Here is a 25,650-nt window from a genome sequence, read left to right on the forward strand (position 1 = left end):
CAAAATCAAATTCGTAAATTAAAATCCAAATAAACTCTTGCTTAGGATACGAAAATCTAAAACAAAATTCCTAAGGGATTATTTACCATTCGAGTCTAATAAATTTTGTTTGAATTGAATACGAAAATTTCAAAGCTCCGATAATTTAAGTCTAAAAAAAACAAAATAAGCTAAATGGGTAGTAATTCATCCCAAAAGAAGAAGATTATTCAAATAAAAAACAAACGATTTTTTCCTCAAAAAAGACGAACAATCTTAATTATTAATATATCTTTACCTTTTGCTAAAAAAAGTAGTATAGTTAATCCACATCTTTATCAAGTGAGATCATGTCAATTTTCGAAACGAGATTCAAATTAGATATTTTCTGTGTCACATTTAATTTTATACAGTACAATTGTTTTTTAATATCCCACTTAATTTTATATATTTAAAAATTATCCAAAATGATAAAATTTTATAATATATAAAAATCAATTACATTCACTTTTTTTTCGCTATACTCATTTTACACATTAAATATTAATTAATTTCATCATTTTACCATTTTTTTCAATTAAATTACATTTTTCCCCTTACTCTTTCAATACCCCACTTACTAAAATTAATATTTATCAATACGTACTTGCAGGGCTGTAAAATGATCCAGGTAGAACCGAACACCCCCGTACTCAAGTATTGTAACATTTTACTTTTAATGTGTCCATATTTGGGTCCGAGATCATATTATTCGGATACAAACTGATCCCGAGTATTTGAGTACCGGATCCAACCCAAATATGAGCCGGTATCATATTTTCATTTTTTAATCGGATAGTTTATGATCCACCAGATATGAGTCAAATATGACCCACTAACATTAAGTATCATTTTTATTTCAATTATTCAGATGACTATTAGTATAAAATTAATATAAAAATATAAAAATAATAACCATAAAGTCATACTTTATAGGAAATTAATACTTATATAAGATATAAAGAAATATAAAATGATTTTTTACTTAAAAATATAAAGGCTTGAAAAGATATTTTAAATATGAGGTCGAATCGAATATAAGGCATGAATCATATTTGGATATTCGGGTATGATTATTTTATGAAAAATAATATGAGACATAATCTAAGCGGGTATATGAGTGTTCAGATCCGGAATCATATTTTATCTGAACTTATTTTTTCTAGCCAAATTTGGAACGTTTATAAAACGGATACGAGACATATATCATATTTTTAAGTCGGATATAAGGAGAGATACCAATAGTCCGGATCAATTTATAGCCCTAGTTACTTGGGACCGAGAGACTGAATCATCAAATTCATGTCAGCTATTTAAAAATCGCATTCAAATCGAATTTTTTTAAAAGATCTACTATATCCGTGGGATCATTAACAAGCATTAAACAGCCACTCTTTTACTTATTTGTTAGATCCATAATGAATTCGAGAATTTTTATATAACCATGGTAGTTACTGCCAGAATTGAAGTTTTTCCAGAAACTTTTGAATTGATCAAACTTACCCAAAATTTAACCCTCCAGATTTCAAATTTATATTTTTGACAAATACTTTATACACCAGTCAAACACAACAATAGTGGTACCCTCCTACAGGGCTATAGCCTGTTGTACTGAACAAATTTAGACACTGATGAATGATGATGCACACATATTACATACATGCATCCAAAACATACATATATCCCATGTACTTTCATCATACATACATGTAATAATGTAGTAATAAACACGCACCTCCTATGTATAAATAGAAAACGCAAAATTTATGAGCTGCTTCAAAGTCACACAGGCTGATGATGACAATGATGATCAAACACAGTTTTCACAACAAGCCCATTACCTAACTCTATCAATCTCTCTGGGAGAGAGGGAGAGAGAGAGAGAGAGTTAAAAGTGAGGAAAAAATCGGGAAGTGTGAAGGAGGGGAGAGAGTAGGGAGATGGAGACAGGCGTCCTTTGGAGGGGTCCACGTGTGATGTTACTATTGGCTGACAAACGCACAAACCCTCTTCTGTTGCCATGTCAGTTTTGTAACCCCAAAGTCCTATCGCCCCGGCGATTCCGTATTACTACAACTACTATTACTCACTCTCTCTCCTCTCTAAAATACAATCTCTATCTCTCTCTCTCTCATTTTGCGTGTCTCCCTTTTTTCCTTTCTCTCAATTTTGCCCTAATTCTCTAATCTTTACTCATCTAGCAATCTTATGTTATGTAAATTTGTGGGTTCTTTTATGCTTTTCTTGTAATTTAATCTGCTTGCAAGATTGGTATGTTCCTCTCTCTTCTGGGTACTTTTGTTTTTCTGTTTTTTTTACTTTATAGGTTTTTAGTTTTATGTTCAAATTGAGCTGATTCTTGTGTGTTTTGCTGTTGATTTCTATGTTTTTACTGCTTGATTTTGGTAAATGTTTGGTCTTTAGCTTCAGTTGTGTCTAAAAATTTGATCTTCTTTTGTGGGTTGTGTTGCTAATTAAGTTTCTTGAAATGGGGTTGGTTGTAATCACTAAAGTAGGGGTTTTGAGGTTTACTTAGATTGATGTGAATTAGCTTCCATGACCACCATATTGCTTTATATACTAACTCACAGTGGTTAAATATGTTAACTTTTTAATTAGAAAGCTGGTTCTTAAATAACTGGTGTTATCAACTGAAAATATATTTTTTTTAAACTTTAAATCCTAATTTGAATTTGGTATAGTGAGTTCATTAGCCGACTCACAAGCCTAAAAAAAGTAACAGAACTGAAAATTAGATTGTATTTTCGTATCTTTCTTGTTACGGTTGCTTTTCTAGATATATGTTGGTGTATTTTAAGTTTTAGGTACACGTTGTCCCAGTCCCTGTAACCACATTTTCGGTGTAAGCTCAAAAGCTTATACAGGTGTAGTAGTTACAAATAATTTTTCCTTGCGTTTCTAATCTTTCACAGAGGGACTTGAAAGTGTACCTACTTCAACACTGCCGTTAAAGTAAATTAGTTGATAGTATTCCTACTTAAACGCTGTTGCATGAGCATTGTGTACGTTTTATTATGTCCGCTCGTTCATCTAAGGGTCTTCCAAAGTGGAAGGAGTGCAGTAGCATGTAATAATGTTTACACGAGCACGTAGACATTGTATCTAACTTGCTCCCAGCAATTTATATTCTTCCTTAAAAGGTACCGTACTAGTGTGTTGAGTCTGATCTAGAAATACATCATCTTAGGTCCTTGTCATTAGTAGTCTGTCTACTCTGTGATTAGTCATGCACTGTAGAAATTGAAAACTCTCATAAAGAACGATTGATGTAACATTTAAATTTGAGTAGCAGTGGTCTTGCGAGCCTGTAAAACCTGACTTGGTTTTAGGTAAGGTAGTGGTCAAAATGAGCTTTAGGCTGACCATTTTTTGGACTTTGCATATCTGTTTAAAAAAGTTCATTTGAGTATGGAGCATTTTTAGATGAATTGAAATGCTATATGAGCTTAGTTTCTGGATGTATACCTATCTGTAGTAGAATATTATGCTTACCATTTGGACTATAGATCTTTGTTTGTTTTAATAAGAAGCTGAAATAATGCCAGTATGCCACATATTGATGCATAAATGACTGATTTATATTTCTAATTTTTGTTTATGTTCTAGGAACACAAGTGGAGGATCTAAGAATAAAGTTTTTTGCCCGATACTTCAGGGAATGGATCTCTATAAATAAATGAGTTCGGAAAGTATGAAGGGTAATGCCCCAGTGAATAGTAAAATGATTAACAAAAACTGGGTTTTGAAACGGAAACGTGGAAAGCATCCATATAGTCCGGATACATCCAATGGCGGTAGAACCAAAATCGTACCTTCCGAACCTGCAGAAAATGCATCATCAGAACTTAACCTGAAAACTGAGACAACTTCTCGTTGTTTTTCTAGAAAGAAGAAAGGAAATGATGGGGTAACCTGTTTTCCTCCTTACTGTCACTTTCATATATTAAGTACATCGCATAATGTATGATGAGAATCGACCTAATAACAATTGGAAGAAGAAGAATACTTACAGAATAACAATAGAACCTTAAAAGTATAGTAAACAGAAGAGGACTCATGGTTAGCGCGAAAAGTAACAGAAGAAGAAATGAAGAAGACAAGAATAGAAAGAGAAAATTGTGATGAATGTTACACTGCTTATGAATACATACTGTACTTCTTTAAGAACCCCTGTTACACTTTTTCTCCTTGGTCAAAGAAACAACCTTGTCTTTGCATATATTGTTGGTGTTTTCCCCAAATTATGTAGCCAGTAAATGTACTGATGATTTCCTTTGACCTAATTTAAAACTTTGCCTCTCCGTATTCCATATTGTATCTCTCTGGATACGCCTACATGGGTCTTCTTTGGTAAAAAAAAACCTCGTCTCTGCAGCCAGTTTCCTTACATGATTCTCTTGGCCTAATTTAGAACTTTGCTTGTCCATATTCTATTATCTATGTCATGCAAAATTGAAGATATATCAAGTTTCTAGAATGGTTTAGAGAATTACTACCTAAATACTTTGGTGGACACTAATAATTTTGATTGCAAACTGCTTATAATTTTTGCTGCCTCTTTCTTCTGTTCTGCAGTACTTCTATGAATGTGTGGTTTGTGATCTTGGTGGCAACTTGCTATGTTGTGATAGTTGTCCACGTACCTATCATCTTCAATGCCTAGATCCGCCTCTGAAGGTGCGTTCACTAATCTCCACTACAATGTACATTAACTGTTTTCCATTTTGCTCTTCGTTTACTGATTTGTTGACATTATATTCATTTTATGGATCTATTGTTATTCTATGCCAATCTTCTCCAGCGCATTCCAAATGGAAAGTGGCAGTGTCCAACGTGCGTCGTGTCACATGATTCCAAAGACAACTTGGATTTCTTCTCAAAGCGAGAAAGAACAAAATTGACCCAAAAAAAATCTGATGTTGGCAGTGAATCAGTTGACATGGACAACATGTCCTCCGTATTAGGAAGCTCTAACCTTCGGAAGAAACGATCATCGGGCAAAGGAAAATCTTCATTATCTCAGTCCATTCACTCAATCGGAGAGAAGCTAGTCCCTATAGATGTGGTTTCCAGCAATAAGCCAAGCCATCTACTCTCTGATGGTTCTGTAGAGGGTAGTTCATCGATTTTGAAGGTTTTTAATGAGAATTTACCTGAAATGTCTCCATTAACTGAACTTAAACAGACGAAGACAGTTTCTCTTGCGGAGGTATCACAAGCTAGCATTGTGGATACTGAGAAGGATGAAGGAACTTCTGAGAAGAAGTCTGGCCTGTCCAAGAATGTTGGATCTCCTGCAAAAGAAGTTGTTCCTGTGCTTGATGCTGCCACTCGAAAAGACAGGAAGAGGAAGTACAAGTTTTATGTAGGCAGCAATCAAAATAAGCCTAAAAATGGTGAAGACAGTTGTCCCATCAGCATATTAGAAAAGCAGGAAGTGGAAGAGAATTCAGCCAGTCGTCAAACTAAGAAAGTCCACTTGAAGTGCGAGTTGAAAGAGAGACCTTCCAGCTTTCAAGCTAGTAAAACTCACAAAAAACGCGAGTCAAAAGATAATTCTGTCGGTCCTCGAAGTAGTATACCTCTCCGGAAGCGTAAAGATGTTTCTCCTGTGGCTGCAGCATCTCTGTCTAAAAATGATAAAGACAGAGAGATAGATATCCCCTTTGAAGATGAGGTATATAAAAATTGTTATGTTTTTTTGGTTCTTTTTCTTCCATACATCTTACGGCGTGCTTGCATATATCTCCTTTGCAAACTTAATTTTTTATGGCATGGTGTTATATGTGTGTTCAGTGTTGTTTCCCTTTAGAAATAATGCATTATCTGGCTGTACAAAGTTTTAAAAACACTCACTCTCTTATTGCTGTTCAGCGGCAGATTATTAATAGCTGACCTTGTTATCCCTTTAAGTGGTAATGTGTTCTGATATAGCCAAGTATGGTGTATGGCACTTGGGCCGTGACTATGATCTCGGAGCCACATAATGAATTATCTTCTTCAACATGTACATCCTAAGTACCTATACCTATGGAAATAAATAATTCCTCATAGATCTTGACCATAATTATTAGCGGAAAAAGTAAAATCTGGTACTTTGTAGTAATGTTTTACATGCGTCATGTACACATACGCACACATCAGAATTTAGAACACATGCAAAATATACATGATAAGATTTGAAGAGATACTGGAAAACAAGATTTTACATACTAAGATAGTCCAGGTACTTTAGAAATATACTAATTTCTTTTACTTGCAAAGATCCTCTCGATACTGTTACTTTAATTTTTAAGCTTTATATCCATGCCATCAAAGACTACTAAACTTTAGGAGAATCTATGATCTAGATTCAAGTTATATGGCAACCTCAGAAATTGTATTATCTGTAGACTACACTTGTTACACAAACAGAGTAATCTCCATTCCCCCGGGTTTCATAAAAATTGTATTATCCGTGGACTATGCACATTATACAGATAAAATATAACAGGTTGACTCATTAATTTTCATTCCTTGTACTTTTCCCGGGTTTCATTTTATGTCCTTGAAAAGAAATAAATTTGTCGATCAGTTTCTCAACTTGACCTGTCATTCTAATACATATTGCCAAAAAATAGAGTGCCTACTCTTTAATCTTTATAAACTGAAGGGGCAAACTAGTCTTTTCCTACTAGTAGTGTGCCGTCCTTAAATTATTTTCTACATACACCGGCTTTAGACTAAGCAATACACAATCGAAATCTTCCCCAAATCTCAGATCCATTCTTCCCTAATTCACCTACGGTCTCCTCTAGATTGCATATCCCCCTTCAAATCACGATTTCACCCACCCATAAGATCTCTACTGCTCCAAACCAATTTTCCCTTCGTTGTCTCTACCGTCTAGTAGAGATTTATGTGCTAACCTGTCAAGATCACAGAAAAACATGTAGAAGAAAAAGATCTGAAACAGGTATGTATCTATTTGCTGAAAGGAGAAATGAAGTAAAATAGAAAATTAAAAAAAGAATAGTTGGTTTTCATGTTCATTTTACTGCTATAAAGTTTTCTTCATTTTTTAATTTGATTTGTCATTATTTGTATATATAATATTTCGTGGTAGTTGAGATATTTTTAAAAATTGTTTAAAACCGTGGATAAATTTTATCATACATTCTTCTACTCTATGGTAGATGTTGCATTTAGGTCAGGTATTGCAAATGCACTCAACAGTCTTATTATTGCATGCTCATATCGATCATAAATTTAAAGTTTTGCATAGGTTGTCAAATTGCCGGTTGGAATTATTTTTTCAGGTATTATTGTACTTGTAATGTTAACTGTTCCACCCTTCCCATATATTACAGAATTTGTGGGGTTTGGTTTAGTCTGTTCACTGTTGTACCTATTCATCTTAGTCTTCCTCTCGCTATAAAATCTTAGCTTATGGTTTTCTCACAAAATGAAAGAAACTCGCGTGGAGCTTGTTACTTGTCGGTGCATCTTAGTATTTTGGGTTACCTATTGATTGGTTCTTATGTGAAAGTCGGACTCCTCACTTATTAAAGTCGTATAGTGACATGTGTACTCGTTTGGGTTAAGGGCGCAAGGCTTCCCAGGATGGCACCAATAAAAGAACAGAAATTTATAGGGACCAAAAAGTTTTGTTTAGTTTGTATTGAGACTCATATTATCCCTTTGCTCTAAAAATATCTAATTGCACTGAAGATGGTTGTTAGTGATGACCATGTTGGATAAGTTTCTTTCTACACAAGATGGTTTTCCTCGTTTTTTGCTAGAAAAGAAGCAATAATGATCAGTTTGCAAATTATGCGCAGTTTCATGCTATCTTCCAAAGTAATAGTTGCTTGAAAGCTTGTCCTTGTTGATTATATTGGTAACTTTTCTCACTGTTGCTGTGTTGCATGCAGATGGTTTCTGCAGATATGGGACATAAAGAACATAGAACAAAGAAGCTTGTAGTTGACATACTGGCATGTGAGGATGTTTCTGATGCTCAACAGGTTGGTTTAATAAGTAGAATCGTTATAAGAATTTACTTTTGGGTGGATCTACTCGAGGCCTAGAGTATGCCTCTGCCTGTCTGCCTCAACCTGAATTTTCTGTAGTAATTTAATTTTTTAACATTGATTTTTTTTATATTATAAAAGAATGTCTGTTAAGTGCTAAATTTTGTTAAGTATATCAATTTCATTTTACTTTCCCTGTTTGTTTGGTTTTCAAATCTCTTTTTCCCTTCCTTATATTTAAAGAGCTTTCTTGTCTTCTTAATATCTGTTTATATTATATAAGATCATGAAATTTTTATCTTATTTGTATTTTAGATCTTAGCAGCTACAATTAAGTTTAATTTGTTATAATTTTTTTACTGATATAAAATCTTAATTCAATGAAATTCATTAATAGAAAACAATATATTAATAACTTATATATATATATATAATAGAATGGTGAAATTCAATAGAAATGATTATATGATGTTCATGGTCAGAGCAATGATATGATTGTATATATTTTATTTTACTATCTACTAACAATTTATTGTTTTAATATACTCAAAAAAATATTTTGAATCAACCTCGCCTTGAAATGCGGGTTCGCCATTGGATGTACTTAAATTGATATTTTGACCAGCTAGCTATATTAATATGTTATCTATTATGTTGGAGGATCGATTTTTTCTCTCGATTCTCTGCTGTTATTAGTGGCAAATTATGGGCTCTATTTTACTCTTTGATATTTTATTTATAGTATTTATCTTGATTGTGTAAAACAGGTTGATAGGGTTCTGGGTTGTCGAGTAAGAGGTGGTGAATTGAACTCTTTAAAGTGCGACACGGTGGCCGACTCAAATGACCAACCTGCAAAGAGATCTGTTTCTTTAGATGTTTCAAATAGAAACCCTGAGAAAATTACAAGCTGTGATCTTCCTCCAGATGGCGGGGCCTCTGAAAACAGTTTAAAAGCTGCAGAGGATAACTTAAACCAATTTGATGCGGAAAAAATTGTCAAAAAGGGTTCCGAATCAGACGAGAGTAGCATAGATAAAAGATCAATGGTTAAAGAGTGCAGTGAAGGAAATTGTGAGGATGTGATGACAAGTGACATTAAAGTTACTGATTCTAGTGCAATAAATAGTAAAAAGGAAGGCATTTGTGCTGTGAGTCTGAGTACTGGAGATCTGGAACGAACAGCTGGAAAGAAAACGATGGGAGAAAGCAGCGATATTTATAGTGATAATAATGAAATTACAGAAAGGCTTGAAATGTCCTTACCTCAAGAAAATGCAGAAGCACAGGTGGATTTGGAAATTTCAACTAATTGTGTTCCTGAAACAATGATGAAGGATGACTTATTGTCCGAATTTGTTCCTGAAACAATTGCATTCTCCAATGGAGCTGTGGTTGAATATGAGTTTTTAGTCAAGTGGGTTGGAAAATCTCATCTTCATAACAGTTGGATTTCAGAATCCCATCTGAAAGTTCTTTCAAAAAGAAAACTAGATAATTATAAGGGAAAGTATGGAAGGTCACTAATGGATATAAGTGATGAACGCTGGAAAAAGCCTCAGCGGGTAATTGCTCTTCATTCCTCGACAGTGGGTGTAGACGAGGTGTTTGTGAAGTGGACCGCTCTTCCCTACGAGGAATGCACTTGGGAGAGAGTTGATGAACCTGTTATTGCAAGATCATCTCATTTAATTGATTTATTTAAACAGTTTGAACATCGAACAGTGCAAAATGATGCTACGGACAATGACATGCAGAAGGGAAAACGTGGACGTCAGCAAATTGAGATAGTGCCACTAACAGATCAGCCTAAGGAACTTCTAGGAGGTTCCTTATTCCCACATCAGCTAGAAGCATTGAATTGGTTGCGCAAGTGCTGGTGTAAAGGCAGGAATGTGATACTGGCTGATGAGATGGGTCTTGGAAAAACAGTATCCGCTGGTGCTTTTCTGTCGTCGTTATACTTTGAGTTTAAAGCTACACTTCCTTGTTTGGTTTTAGTTCCTCTTTCAACAATGCCAAATTGGATGGCGGAGTTCTCACTATGGGCACCTGACCTTAATGTTGTTGAGTATCATGGTTCGGCCAAAGCAAGGGCTATGATACGTGAATATGAGTGGCATGCTAGTAATCCTAGTGGGTTTAGTAGGAAAACAGTTTCTTACAAATTCAATGTGCTTTTAACTACATATGAGATGGTTCTTGTTGATTCCTCATATCTACGTGCAGTGCCTTGGGAAGTTCTTGTAGTTGATGAAGGACACCGGCTGAAGAACTCTAGTAGTAAGCTTTTTGGCATGCTCAATACCTTCAAATTCCAACATCGTGTACTTTTGACTGGTACTCCTCTTCAGAATAACATAGGCGAGATGTACAACTTGCTACATTTCTTGCAGCCAGATTTGTTCCCTTCTCTGTCCTCATTCGAAGAGAAGTTTAATGATCTTGCTACTGCCGAGAAGGTGGAGGAGTTAAAAAAACTTGTAGCTCCACATATGCTCCGACGGCTTAAAAAAGACGTGATGCAGAATATCCCTCCCAAGACCGAGCGAATGGTTCCAGTTGAATTATCATCTATCCAAGCTGAATATTACCGGGCCATGTTAACAAAGAACTATCAGCTATTGCGCAATATAGGAAAAGGGGTTGCACAGCAGTCAATGTTAAATATTGTGATGCAGTTAAGAAAGGTGTGCAACCATCCATATCTCATTAAAGGCACTGAGCCTGAATCGGGATCAGCAGAGTTTCTTCACGAGATGAGGATAAAAGCTTCAGCAAAGTTGACTTTGTTGCATTCTATGCTTAAAGTGTTACACAAAGAAGGCCATAGAGTCCTTATATTCTCTCAAATGACAAAGCTTCTCGATATTCTTGAGGATTATTTAAACATTGAATTTGGTCCAAGAACATTTGAGAGAGTGGATGGTTCTGTTTCTGTATCTGATCGTCAAACAGCAATTACTCGATTTAACCAGGATAAAAGTCGTTTTGTCTTTCTACTGTCAACACGCTCTTGTGGCCTTGGAATTAATTTGGCTACTGCTGACACTGTCATAATTTATGATTCAGACTTTAATCCACATGCAGATATCCAAGCAATGAATCGAGCACATCGTATTGGACAGTCAAACAGGCTGTTGGTGTTTAGGCTTGTTGTTCGTGCTAGTGTTGAGGAACGCATCTTGCAGCTCGCAAAGAGAAAATTGATGCTTGATCAACTGTTTGTGAATAAATCTGGGTCTCAGAAGGAGGTAGAAGATATTTTGCGCTGGGGGACTGAAGAACTTTTTAATGATTCTTCTAGCATCCCGAGTAAAGATGCAGGTGAAAACATTGGCAATAATGATGAAGCTGCTTTAGATATCGAGCCTACCCGTAGGAGGAGAACTGGTGGCCTCGGGGACGTATACAAGGATAAATGCACAGATGGTAGTAGTAAGATTGTTTGGGATGAAAATGCTATTTGGAAATTGCTAGACCGTTCAAACATTCAAGATTGTTCTCTTGATAATGCTGAGGGGGATGCAGAGAATGATATGCTTGGCTCTGTGAAGGTATAGCCTAATTCATTTCTTTGCCTAAAAATGTATTTTCATGCATTTATTGCAGCAAAAATATCTTCCCTTCCCTTCAAATAATTTGGAGACTACACCTTTGTTTATGATGTTAATAGCAAATTTTTTAAAATATAAAAAACAATTGACACGTGTGTGTGTGCGTGTGTGTATCTTTGGGTTTTCACACAATTGAGGGCACGCGTCAACTTCTTTTGTGTCAACAAGCTACACTCTTGCATACACTACATAGATATTATGTAATTTTTCGAATATAAAAAAGAATTGACAAATGTGTGTGTGTGTGTATGTATCTTTGGGTTTTCACAAAATTGAGGGCACACGTCAACTTATTGTGTCAACAAGCTACGCTCTTGCATACATTACATATATATTATGTAACTTAAACAAAAGTTCTTGTTTGGCTTCTTTATTTTATTTTTGGTACAGTTAAAATAACTTTGATAGGATGGTTAATTAGTAATTATCTTTTATTTCCTGAAAAAGTATATTACATATTATATATGAATTATGATAATATACTCGGACATGGTAGGCATGCTTCCCAGTCCTCAATTAACCAACATTCCATTCAAAGAGGGCGTGGTCATGTTTTACATTACATGATACATTATAGATAAACATCACTCTTAAGGTTGCTCTAGACAACACTTTAATCTGGGTTTTTTCAAAAATTTTTCAACACCCAATTGTTCAGATGCATATATGATCTGCTAAGGCTAGTCTAGACAAGCCATCTGTATATATAGTATCTTCAGCAGAGCTAAGGATTGCTTCCTCATTACAATTTAAATGGTATTTTTATATTAGATTTAGTTAATCCCTTGTATTGTTTTTTCAGTCACTAGAATGGAATGATGAACCAGCAGAGGATCAAGAGATAAGTGAACTACTTCCAGTGGTGAATGATGAAACTTGTACGCACCACTCTGGAAAGAAAGAAGATGACGCGGTAGCTGTTATTGAAGGGAATGAATGGGATAGGTTGCTGCGTGATAGGTAAGAAGTTAGTAAATGAAGTTTTGTGTCGTAACATTTTTTTAAATTGAATCAGTACACTTTAAAGTCGAGGTTATCAGGAAAAAATATTCTCTGTAGAGAATGGGGAAGCAGCGTAGTGCCTGTAATATACCGCATTTTTTCCTACAGTGATGTGTGTCTCCTCAGAAGTTAGCAGTTCAATCTATGCACACACGCCAAACACACGAAGAGACACACATACCATTGCTTGTCAGTCTGATAAATTTAATGACCTGTAGTATGTGACATGGCAAAATGAAAGAAGGCTTGAGAAAAAGTCCCAAGTTACTTGAAAGAAAATTCCGTGTCAGAAAATGAGGAAACATTGTAGTGCCTAGGATACCACGATTTTTCTAGAGTGAGGTGTGTCTCCTCAGAAGTTTACTAGTTCAACATAGGCACACGCACACAAACACACAAAGAGACACACATTGACATTCCATCGCTTGTAAGTTTGGTAAATCAATGATCTTTATTATGTGACATGGTTAGAGGAAAGAAGGCTTGATAAGAAAGTCTGAAGTTACTTGAAATACTCTGTCTTGTGGATGCTGCATCTTCCTTCAGACAAGTAGATGATATTTCAGTCTCATATAAAAATCTGCATGGTAGCCTACACTAGCTAGTGATTTTTTTTGAACTTCCGTAATTCTGTTCTATTGATCTAGAAATCAAACAAAGTCACTAATTGAGGTCTATTATCAGTCCACCTGTTTGACCTTGTAATTTTGTATAAGCTTGGAGTGGTTATGCTCCCTTTTAAATATGCCAAAGTCTGTTATATGTATATATATTTATATATATATATAATTTTATAGACACACACAAACTTGGAAATATAAGAACTTTTCTTTTATTGAACTGTATGCACTATTATGTATTTATATGTTACATGGAGATTTCCCAGTCTTCACTTGTGTTCATAGTAATTTGAAATATATATTTTACACCATATAATTTTGTTTTTTTGGTGTAGATGGGAAAAATATCAAAACGAAGAGGAAGCAACTCTCGGTAGAGGTAAGCGCCAAAGAAAAGCTATTTCTTACAGAGAGGCATATGCTATGCAACCAGCGGAGACACCAAATGAGGTAATGAATAAGTCACCTGGGCATGGTTAATATCGTCCCACTCCATCCTTATTCCCTCTGCATTTTAGTGTCATATATATGTTCATGCTTTCACGGAGTTATGCCTATGAACATAGTAAGCAAAAGTCATATTGAACAAGTAATTTTAGTCATATCTAACAATTAATTCATATTGACAAGGACTGGGGTGTTTTACAATTACATTGCTTTGTTTCCATATTGAATCGCTTTGTTTCCATATTAAACTAAGTAACTGCGGGTTTATTTAAGTTCCAGTCAGGAATCTGTTACCCGTACTCTGGAAGAGTTCCGCCGAAAAAATATCCACACCTCTTTGTCAAGCTAACTGTTTGCTGAATATTAATTTTACTTGTTTGTCAAGATGGTCAACAATGCTTCCTGTTGGCGTAAATAAACTCTGAGTGGTCTGCACCTCCTCTGGGAGTTAATCATCCAAGTCATAGTCCTAGGCTCACTTTAACATTACATGTCTTTCCTACTTATTCTGATTGTGGACGTACTCTGTTAGTTTACAAGCTTTCAGAATGAGTATCCAGATCATAATAGCTACGTAACTCTATTTAATTAGCAGCACAACCCTCTATTGTAAATCACTTGAAAGTAAAAATTTTACTTATTCCAAGAGGTATATGATGAGATGTTAAGGTGTACTCATGTTGATTAAAATATTGCCATAGAAATATATTACCTCGAAACTATGTGATGAATTCGTGATATAAAGGTTTTATTACTTTACAATCCCTTGGAATTTTTTTAGTTAGTCGAGTAAAATTCCTGTAGTGGTCTCGGAAGTTCACCATTAGAGTTTAGATTTCTCTTACCTCCTATCTTGTTCTTGCTTCTGCTTATGAGATTGCAATATGCATGTGATGGTGTCTTTTCCTTTTTCTGTTTTGTAATCCAGGGTGATGGTAATGAAGAGGGGGAGCCACAGCGTGATTATACTCCAGCTGGTCGGGCCCTGAAAGCAAAGTTGTAAGTTTGGAGCTTGTGGAAGTTTCTTTACACTTTTTTTGTTATGGGATTGTCATTTGATTGTTATCAAACGCTTTTATTCTGTTTCTAACATTTAGAATTGATGAACTTCTATGATAATTGGGAAAATCAAATGTAGTTGAGAAAGATTTTGGCTTAACTTATCTTGTCTACAAAATTTGTTTTAGCCTAACAAATACTCTTGTGATGCTGTGACAGTGCCAAGCTTCGTGCTAGACAAAAAGAACGTTTGGTTCAAAGGCATGCTATGAATGCATCCGATCCAATTATGGAATTGAATCGATTTGAAACCTGCTTAGTCCCTTCATCCAGTGCTCTGGGAAAAGAGCAAATGACCAACTTAGATCAGCATAGGGGTGATGATATTTCACTAATTGATTCGGAAGGTAACAAACAGCAATATTTAGAGGCTCTAAAGACGAAGCCTGACTTGAAACAGAGGCTGAGCAAATTATCAAAATGTAAAATGAGAAGTCATGTAGATTTTCCTGTTAAAGCTGGTGAGCATCCTCCCGATATTGGTCCCCTAGGTCATCATTTACAGGGAACAAGCAATACAAAATCATTGTCAAACAACATTTTGTTACCTGTTTTGGGACTTTGTGCTCCTAATGCAAATCAGATGGAGTTGTCAGAGAGGAACATCTACAAATCTCACAGCAAGCAAAGCAGGCAAGGAAGCAAGGCAGAATTCCCTTTCGATTTAACTCCTTCCCGTGAAACACTGAATGAGACAGATGGTAAATCTCTTGAGCATGCCCAAGAAAAAGGTAAGTTTCCCTCGACATCTTTAGAAGCCGTGCAACGTGGGTGGAAAATGAGCAGACCTGATACTTATATGCAGGTTAGCCCTGATTTTCCTTTCCTAATAATTAGCCCCTTAATTTTAACACAAGAGTCATTAGAGCATCTCCAGGATGGCACGGGCACTCTGTGAGGGTGCCAAAAAATTCTAAATGATCATTAAAGTTAATTTTTTATTATTATTTTGCCAACGTTCACCAGTAAATTGTTTCAGTAGTTGGCAACTGTAAGAGTTAGCTACGTGGTGTTACCCAGTACCATTTTATGATAATTTATTCAGATAAATCATGACATAAAGATGCACAGTACAGAAATTATTCTTATTTAATGACTAAATGGTAAGAACCTTCGAGGCATGGGAAAGAAACAACAGAAACGACCAATGAATGAGAGAAATAGTAAATTATGAGAACTTTCTTGTAGCTAAAAAACACAAGATCCAGGAACAGGGTCCCAGGTGATAAAGAGAAATGTCATGTGTACACTCTTCTGTTGTAGAAAACATAGCATTATCATTGTACGGACACAGATAACCAGCTATAATAGCTTGGAATGTTGTTCAGGACTAAGGACTTCAAAGATCTGACCCTCTATTTCAAGGATACATGCAAATACAACAGAATAAAAATAGAAAATGGTCACACAAAGAAAGTTAGCATCCTTTTTGCACCCCTAGTGGAGTTGCTTTTAGGTATAGATATAGTGTTGTACTTCCTCCGTTCCATGTCGTTATTATATCGGCATATTCACATAAATCTACAACTGTAGCGTGAATCCTTGGATTTCACATATTTTTTAAAGACTTATAAAAATTCTTTGGGTGAAATGAATGGAGTAACTTTTATAGATTTAATTAAAAAAATGTGCGCATATTTATTTTTAATACTTAAATTGGAAAAAGAAGAAGAGATCCACTTTAGGCTTTTCTCTTCCAAAAAAAGATTCTGATTTGAGTATTATGTTTACTATGTTTTCATTTCACAACGAATTTAAAGATTAAATTAAAATCGTTTTGTAAAAAAGGTGTATTTTTACATCATATTAGTTCTATCCTCGTATGTTGTATCACTAATTATGACACATTATTGTCATCAGAGTACTTAGTACACACTTGAAGCACAATACTTGTTCTGTAACTTATGAGAGTCAGTGTCCAATATCACCCAAACTGTTCCTTTACCAAAATTAATATATCTGGCAACAGGTGTTTGGCTTGTTATTTTACCAAGATTCACGCCCTCCATTTTGTTATTGTTGCACTATGTGAATGTTTGGTGGTGTCCTGATATAAATTTCTTTTGCAGCATGCTCTTCCTTTCTCACAAGGAAAAGGTCATAATTATCTAGATCGAGGACCAGGTATTTCTGAATTTCAAGAAAAACCAGCATTGCCAAAACTACCATTTGATCAGAAACTGCTTCCCAGATTCCCATTTCCAACGACAAATGTATGCCATCCACATCCTGACTTGTTCCCCAACTTAACATTGGGTTCCAGAGCTGGAAATATAAGTGATTCTGTTCAAGATTTTCATGCAATGCCTTTCTTTCCGAATATGAAGCTTCCACGTGAAAATACATCGAGATATGCTCAACAAGGAGTTGAAGTGAATCCGATGCTGGGATTAGGTCAGATGCCACAGACCTATTCATCATTTCCTGAAAATCACAGGAAGGTTCTCGAGAACATAATGATGAGAACTGGAACAGTACCAAGCAACTTTTTTAAAAGTAAATCAATGAAAGATATATGGTCGGAAGATGAACTTGATTTTCTTTGGGTTGGAGTTCGCAGGCACGGACGGGGCAATTGGGATGCTATGCTTCGTGACCCAAGGTTAAAATTTTCCAAGTTTAAAACTGCGGAAGATTTGTTTTGTAGATGGGAGGAGGAACAACATAAGATCATGGACATGCCGGCTCTTCCTGTGCAAAAATCATATAAGTCTTCAAAACTAGGAAAATCTCCGTTATTTCCTGAAATTTCTGATGCAATGATGTCGAGAGCACTCCATGGAAGCAAATTTGCTGGTCCACCAAAATTTCAGTCGCACCTGACAGACATGAAATTAGGTTTTAGCAATCAACAATCTAGCTTACCTAAATTTGAGCCTTCTGAGCAACATGGTTTGACCGATGACCATTTAGCACTTCATCCGGGTTGGAATGCTGATAAATTCCAGAAAAGTTTTTCCGGGATGTCGTCTGTTAGACCATGTGATAGACCAGGAACTTCTACTGTTCGCAATGAGCAGCCATTTCTTAAGGATATGTTAGGAGCCAGTAGTTTGGTTTCTGTAGGTATGAACTCTTCAAGCAACTTTGATTTACAGAAGCAGGGGAATGAACTGCGTGATAGTAGGAGTTGGAAGCTGCCAAGTTTTCTTGACAAGTCTCTTAACATTTTGCGTGAATCTAATAACTTTAGTAGTGGGAAATCAAAGATTTCATCATTGTTGGCTGATTCTCATTTAGGACAGAATATGTTCTACTCGAAGCTGAAAGATGTTGCTGGAAGTTCTTTGAAAAAGGACCTGCCTCATTGGCTTCGGGAAGCTGTCGTAGGTCCTGCAAAACCAGAACCTGGCCTGCCACCAAGTGTCTCCGCAATTGCACAATCAGTTCATATATTGTACGGGGATAGTGACCCAATCTTTCCTCCATTTTTGGCCCCGGGCTTGCCTCCTGTCCAACCCAAGGATCCACGGAGGAGATTGAAGAAAAGGAAGAAACGAAGGGAAAGGGCTCAAATGTCGAAGCAGTTCCCAGAGGATATTGCTGGAACAAGTCACAGCTTCCGAAGCAACCTCCCTGCCGGAACTATTGGTTCAACATCACTTCTACATGCAGAATCACCTGTTCCTCTTATCACGCAGTTGTCTGCTTCAACTTCAGGACTCCCCTGTGGGAAGCCTAACCTGAATACACCTCCTTTCAGTGTAGATGTGCCAAATTCATCACCTGTTTCAGTATATTCAGAAACTCGAAAGAAAATGAAAATGAACCCCTCTTCTGATGTGCTTCAATTTGTAACGCCGTCTGTAGCTGCAAGTTCACAAGAAACAGACACAAAATCCCCTGAAAGCAAGGTCCCGCTTCCAGATTATGTTGAAGAAGTAATGATACCAGTACCGGAGGATGTTTGTGAGGAGAACAAAAGCAAGGATATTTCATCCACAGGAATGTTAGGTCCACACACGGAGGACAATGTAGAGCAGACTGAAAGCAGGGTTCCCAACGAGACTCGCCCAGATCCTATTCAAGGCAAGGATATTTCATCTACAGTAATGTTAGGTCCACACACGGAGGACAATGCAGAACAGACTGAAAGCGGGGTTCCCAACGAAACTTGCCCAGATCCTATTCAAGGCAAGGATATTTCATCTACAGGAATGTTAGGTCCACACACGGAGGAAAATGCAGAGCAGACTGAAAGCAGGGTTCCCAACGAGAGTCACTCAGATCCTATTCAGCCCAAAGCAGAGAAAACATCATCAGAAGGTAGAGTCTCAAATCATGGAGGCAATGAGCAAGAATCATAGACCACATTTGCTTTGTCGTGTCTACTTGTGGGAGTCGGCAAGAATCATAAACTTGCAGGGGTGAAGCTTCACATTTGCTTTGTCCATTCCCTACTTATTTACAGATACTCTAATCAATTATCAGTATGTACCAAAGTTTAGAAGTGATCCAGTTTAGTTAGCAAATATTAAGTCATTACAATATTTTGTGTAAAGTTTATGCAAGTGCAAAATGGAAGTATGCCAAATTTTACTTTGGTATTTGTGTTCTTGTTTGGAGATGGACTTTATATAAGGACTAGCAATATATATGTATTTTTTCATTTTAGCCTGGTTGAAAATTTCAAAATGTGATCATTTAGCAATTTTTATACATGTTTGAAAAACATAACTAAAATTTGTTTAAGAGATACTAGTCTGACCTCGGACAATTTGTTAAGCTCGCCAAATACTTTGAGGCTAATAATTTGACAAATAAACAAATAAATTTTCTACTAGTTTTGTTTTTTTTTCCTACCAGTTTTTTAAATTATTTTTCAATTCATTTGGTAAGTGCATATATCTGGACTCTGGTGTAGTGAAATAAATGTAATTCACAACTGGGTTTTCTTTTGGTTGTGTTGGAGAAATAATTGAAGAAAAGAAATGGATGTTGAAATTGAAGAATTGAAAACTGGAAAGGTGGTGGTGGAGAAAGTAATGGGAAAGTCAACGGCAACAAGATGCTTCTCTAAATATCCTCTCAAGTTCATCATCCCCAGAAAGGTATGTGTGTTAAATTATGTCTAATAATACATACATATGTGATATATTCAATTGAAATTGCTTTATATTCCAGGTGGGTTCTTCTCAAATTGATGCTGTCTGGATTTATGCCCTCACTTATGGCGGAGGAATTGTTTCTGTATGCACAGTTTTTAATTTCTATTCTTTTTTTTTTTTTTTGTATTTTTAAAGTTTATTCTTTTTATTTTTCAAAATTTATTGGGTTTTTTAGGGAGACTCTATCTCATGTGAATTCACTGTTGGTGATGGCTGTACAGCAGTTTTGACCACCCAAGCTTCCACAAAAGTGTGTTTTTTACTTATCTTAAATAAATAAACTGCTATTATTATTATTTCTTGTTTAAGAAAATAAGGAGTCTAATGATTTGATTTGTTTGTGAATGTAGGTATACAAATGTGTGGGGTCAAAATGCTCTATACAGATATACGAGGTAATGGCACATTATGGACATACATGACATGTCTGTCTAAGATTGTTATATTTTTACTATTGTGGATTTGTAATTGCATATATGTTTTGATAAATATGAGCTATTTGCACTATTTTGAGTCTTTCTCTATTGCGAGGTCACACATTGTTATTGTTCAAGAAATATGATGAAAATAATGCTTTTATTCGTTCACAAGGAGACAATGTGGTTCAATTGAAAACATGTGATTCTGGAGATGAGTTTGTTTTCGAGGATAAACAAAAATATTTCAAGGACATACTTGCATTGCAACATTTTTGTTTGCCTATAGATTAGAGAATAAGTATTAGTTGGGTATATGCGTGACTGCATATCCTTACATAGATACCATATTGAGAAACAGTTTAAACGTTTTACTGCTGTTCAAAAATAAATACCAGGTTTTTAGAATTTTGACAAGTTAGTAATAGATCTTTATTTTAGTTTTAGCAAATTCTACCTATTTGATCTTAATTTAATACTTTATAGACTATGGATAAATATATGTTGTATTTTTTTATTATTAGTATTTAGTATTAAATATTGGTGGCTAATTTATGTCATGCAGTAGGCAAGGATTGGGAATGATGCCATTTTGGTTGTCATTCCAGATCCAGTGACTTGTTTTTCCACTGCAAAGTACTCCCAGAAGCAAGTCTTCAGAATTATGTCAAACTCAAGCTTGCTCATTGTTGATTGGATTACAAGCGGGCGTCATGAAAGTGGAGAGAAGTGGGATTTTATGCAGTATAAAAGCACTAACCACATATATATGGAAGGAGATGAGCCTTTGTTTCTTGACACGGTAATTGCAAGATATGTGTTTTATTTTGGCAGTTTTTTGTTCTTATCGCTCCAGTTTAGTTACCTTGACATAATTCTCGAGCAATATAGTCTTGCCAGCTTTTGAATTTCACAGTTTGTCATCTTACGTCCTTGGGTTCTCCATCGTCATATCACTTTCATTTCTGTTACTAAATTCCTTTTCTGGTTTATTAGTTTCTTTTTTTTTTCTTTTGAGTTCTGTTTTGTATTCTGCTTTCATTTTCACTGGATATCCAGGTTGTTTGTCCTTTTAAAAAATTACCATTTTGGAATGCTCGTATTTTTCTTATTTATGTCGGGAAGTCGCCCTGGTTAGTTGTACTTCTGGAGTGATCAGAAGATAGCTAAACTGATCTTCTACACGTTTTCTCTTAATATTTGATGCCTGAGCGCTGCCTTATATTTTGTCTCTGCATATTCCCATAAGTATAGGTTCTTCTGGAGCAAGGAAGCACTGGTACTATTGCTGACCGTGTTAAAGATTACCAAGTACTTGCCATGTTGATAATCCTGGGGTAGGCAGTTGGCATATTACTAATCCCCCCCCCCCCTCTACTGTTAAATTATTTAAACTAATTCCTTGTTGCTGCATGATTGTAGTCCGAAATTGAAGCATGTCCAAGACAAAGTTCAAGAAGATGTCAAGAAAATGATGTCTGAGCAACTTCATTTACCGGCTACAAGGTTACAAAGCTACTCATCTCCACGTACGAGCCAATGTTTGAATAAACCAAGCTTCTTAGCTTCCTGCAGTCCCTTTGGCCCCAAGGTAACCCTATTTGGTATCCATTTTGGTTTTTGCATATGGAAGATCCACGGTCTGAATTACTTCACGTATATTGTTGTGAAGCACAATTTTTTTCCCAACGCACGTCTCAATTAAATATTTTGGCACATGGTACTAGTTAGTATTACTTCATCTGTTTTGATTCAGTAAATACTTGATAAATTTATTGTGAGATCAAGAGTTATTAAGTAATATCTATTTTTAACCACATACGTCTTGGTCCAGTACTGCTGGATTCGTGCAAGTACTTTGTCTTTGATTACCTCTCTACATTTGTCTGATCTTTAATGATGTTTGATTTATAATGAACGATTATGAATTTAGTTGTAGTTTTTGCGATCCTTTTCTTCTTACAATTTGTCTACACTCTACACCATTCGTAGGTAGAAAACAGAAGTTGGAATTTATCTTGCAAGTACTGAAATTTTAAAAGCCGTCTAAACTGTAGTTACAAGTTCACTAATGTAGAGGTGCCAACTGGTTTAAACATTAAAATGGAAATAACTTGACCTCCAATATAGTTTAGCTTCCCTGTTATTGCTATTACCCTTCTGTGTCTATTTGTGTGATAAACGTGGCATCAACTATATTTTTCATTCAGATAAAATCATATATAAGCAGTATTTAGCCAACTACTATTGCCCTTTTGTGTCTTGCCTCCATCATCATCAAATTATCTGATTCACACTCTGTTTTATGGTATACATTTTGTTTAGGGAAGCGGTGTTGTCATTAGAATAGCTGCCATGACGACGGAATCCGTTTACAGGTTCTTGCAACATCAATTAGCTAGCTTGGAGCCACTGGTCGGAGTATCACCATATCATTAAGAAAAAGAAAAGCTGAAACGTCTAGTATTTTAACGCGTTGTCTACATTTCGATAAATAAATCACACGTTGAAATTACAGCACACTGTACATTTAGATTACCTAGTGAAGGACCACGATCAAAGTACTTTTTTTTTTCTCTCAAATTACAGCGTAGGTTTGAAAAAAGTTAGCAAGCGGCTTTCAGTAGTCTCCGGTCTGATGCATCAGCCGCAAAAAGAATTCATTCTATTTTCAATTACAGACCTTAAAGTTCTCCGGATGTTCTTCGTACAAACTCTTTATTTATTATCAATTATTCAACTTCTGTTTATAAAATGAAATCTTGGAGAATAACTGGTAACTTATTGATTTTCCATTAATTTTACGGTTGAAATTACGCTTACGCATGTGACATGTCAGATATGAATTTATGCATCTCAAGTTGGATTAATGTTTTAATTAGAATCATATTTATGCTTAGAGTTCAATTTTAATCATTAAATTTAAATAATACATTCACGTTTACTGCAGAGTGTTGAGAGTAGATAGTTGTTATCATTGATTTTTAATGTTCAACCCTTTTTAGGGGGTGGCGGGAAGGTAATTAGGTCACAAAAGTGTCTCAGTCAAATCAGATTCTAATATTAATTATAATATATTTATAATAATACTAATTTGGATAAGATATCTGATAAAAAATATAGTATGGAATCCATATGGATTTATTTGAATAATTTAATAAGTTGATCGGATCACAAAATTAAATTTGAATATAAAATTAGTATGATCAAATCCAAATGTGATCGATTTAGTGCACAATATAAACTATCTATGAATAGCAGATTTATTTACTTCTATGTTATAATATGTTGATTGATATGTCACACAATTCTAACATGATTTTTTATTAGACAATCGGTAACCAAGGATATTTATTATGATCAACATTCCGTGTAAGAACTAAAAAGAACATACTTCCCCACCACCTCTGTCACACTGATTCACTGCAACTCAAGTGCTTTACAGTGGAAACCAAAACCACAAACTTAAATGGAATACATTGAACAAAATAGATTGAAATGAGCAAGGCTATAGCCATTAATCGCGTATCATGCTGTCCTATTGAACTGCGGAAGAACAGTCCTGATAAGATAATCAGCCACGTATCGATACACAACTTGAGTAGGATGTATTGCATCCCACATAAAGTAGTTTTGTGGATTGGGACATGTCGGCACAGATATATTGCATGTTGGTCCAACTGCTGGAATTCCCATTCCGCAACAATTTATATTGGGTGGATGAAGACCTGCCATCATAATTCATATTTCAACATAACAATATAGATATGCAATGGAAAGTACATGAAATTGTTTTACAAGTCTTTTTAAGGACATGTGTTTGTCCTTTCACTGCTACTACAATATTATGTGTGAGATTAAGGGTGTTTAATTAGGCTGAGATTATGAAAAATGTACCGTGGGCAATTGAACTGGCTGCTAATTCTCCCAAGGGTGTTAAAATATCAGCATAAACAAGTTTGCTCCCAGGAAGTGAGGGCTGTAATCGAGTTAACAGTGCTTGGAGCTTGCTGTTATACACATTGGAATCTGAATTTTTGTCATTCGAACATCCCAGCTCTGCCCCAACACCAGGAGGCACACAAATGAGAGGAATCCCAGCTATTGCCATGTTCCGGCAGCCTTCTTTATATAATGACTGCAATATACACATATTATGTAAACCAATTTTGAAATGCTTACTTGAATTAAATGGAGACTAATGTAAGTTTAATTATGGAGATGTATAAGAAAGAACTAACCTTGATAAACTTTTCAATATCAGATATTATAGCGTTCTGGTACTGATGCATTGATTTATGTGGCATTGGATTTGTATAGAACTGAAACATATCATTGCTTCCTGCAGTAGAAAACACTAAAGAATTTTTAAGAATATGTGAAACCTTCTTCTCTCCTACTATTGTAACAAGCCTCTGCTTATATTTCTTGAAATATTTTTGGTACTGTTTTGTCACCGGAATAACATTCCATGTTGCACCAGTCCTGTCGCCATAGCCCGATCCAGCTGAAGCGAAACAAACACCTGTAGAGAGCTCTGATGGAGGTAGATTCGGGTCCAAAAAAGGAGGAACTAGTTGCTTGAGACTTAGAGCATCAGCCAGAAAATCAGACATGAGTTTTCCATCAGAAAATCTACCCGTGGGAATGCCACCAGGAAACGATACACCATAAGGTGTGTGATTTGCTTTAACTATAGTAGAGATAAAGTTATTATTTCCTGTATCCGATAAAGAATCACCAAATATGAGAACCGAAGAGAATTTCGGTAAAGCATTGCATGTCAACATGATGTTGAGAAGATTTAGTAAACAAAGCATGAAGAATGAAGGATCCATAAGAGCTAAATGGTTTTTTTTTGTGACAATATTGTTCGTTTCCCATCATATATATATAACATCTTGCATGCTATAATATAGAATCAAATATTTTAAATTTGGTCACTAATTACTATAATCAATTAGCCATTAAAAATTAATATATTTGGATTATTATCTTCTGAATGTGATGGACATGCCATATACGTTTTTCTCATAAAAATTATAATTTTAGAATATGATATTTATTTGGAAAGATATATTTTATATAATACATTAAGTGTCCTATTAAAAATATTCCTTGAAATGTTAAATTATATTTCAATTAGTAATGGTTTAGAAATGTTATTGATTAATGGAATGCATAATGGAATGCATATCTTGTAACATTAATTAATCAACATTTTAGTCCACATTAAAAATCAATAATCTTCCTTTTAAAATAGATAGTCATTACTCAACACAAATAAACAAATAATAAATCAATTAGATTTCATAAACTATAATCAGTGT

At 35.3% G+C, this 25,650-nt stretch overlaps 3 protein-coding genes across 4 annotated transcripts; 2 read left to right on the top strand and 1 right to left on the bottom strand.

Moving 5' to 3' along the window:
• The first annotated feature begins 1,725 nt into the window (after positions 1–1,725).
• On the top strand, positions 1,726–19,410 carry LOC141664359 (protein CHROMATIN REMODELING 4-like). 2 transcript variants are annotated; one of them, XM_074470292.1, is made up of 11 exons: positions 1,726–2,289; positions 3,646–3,946; positions 4,615–4,716; positions 4,841–5,716; positions 7,953–8,045; positions 8,819–11,608; positions 12,471–12,628; positions 13,626–13,740; positions 14,666–14,736; positions 14,956–15,601; positions 16,866–19,410. In XM_074470292.1, exons 2-11 carry the CDS (start codon positions 3,716–3,718, stop codon positions 19,101–19,103), a joined length of 7,320 nt encoding a protein of 2,439 aa, XP_074326393.1. In that variant the 5' UTR covers positions 1,726–2,289; positions 3,646–3,715; the 3' UTR covers positions 19,104–19,410. The 2 variants fall into 2 exon arrangements, with proteins under 2 accessions (XP_074326393.1, XP_074326394.1); XM_074470293.1 differs by lacking the exons at positions 1,726–2,289; positions 3,646–3,946; positions 4,615–4,716; positions 4,841–5,716 and adding an exon at positions 6,787–6,994.
• A 114-nt stretch (positions 19,411–19,524) lies between these two features.
• Positions 19,525–23,063, top strand: LOC141667226 (urease accessory protein D). Its single transcript, XM_074473632.1, has 8 exons — positions 19,525–19,847; positions 19,921–19,986; positions 20,080–20,154; positions 20,255–20,299; positions 20,889–21,122; positions 21,575–21,657; positions 21,743–21,911; positions 22,646–23,063. The coding sequence occupies exons 1-8, from the start codon at positions 19,728–19,730 to the stop codon at positions 22,757–22,759; spliced, it is 906 nt and encodes a 301-aa protein (XP_074329733.1). The 5' UTR covers positions 19,525–19,727; the 3' UTR covers positions 22,760–23,063.
• A 584-nt stretch (positions 23,064–23,647) lies between these two features.
• On the bottom strand, positions 23,648–25,167 carry LOC141668544 (GDSL esterase/lipase At2g30220-like). The gene is made up of 3 exons (XM_074475458.1): positions 24,562–25,167; positions 24,218–24,458; positions 23,648–24,048 (listed from the first exon to the last, which is right to left on the bottom strand). The coding sequence occupies exons 1-3, from the start codon at positions 25,156–25,158 to the stop codon at positions 23,849–23,851; spliced, it is 1,038 nt and encodes a 345-aa protein (XP_074331559.1). The 5' UTR covers positions 25,159–25,167; the 3' UTR covers positions 23,648–23,848.
• Positions 25,168–25,650: the final 483 nt, after the last annotated feature.

This window comes from Apium graveolens, chromosome 6, assembly GCF_009905375.1.
Source record: "Apium graveolens cultivar Ventura chromosome 6, ASM990537v1, whole genome shotgun sequence".
NCBI classification, from domain to species: domain Eukaryota; kingdom Viridiplantae; phylum Streptophyta; class Magnoliopsida; order Apiales; family Apiaceae; genus Apium; species Apium graveolens.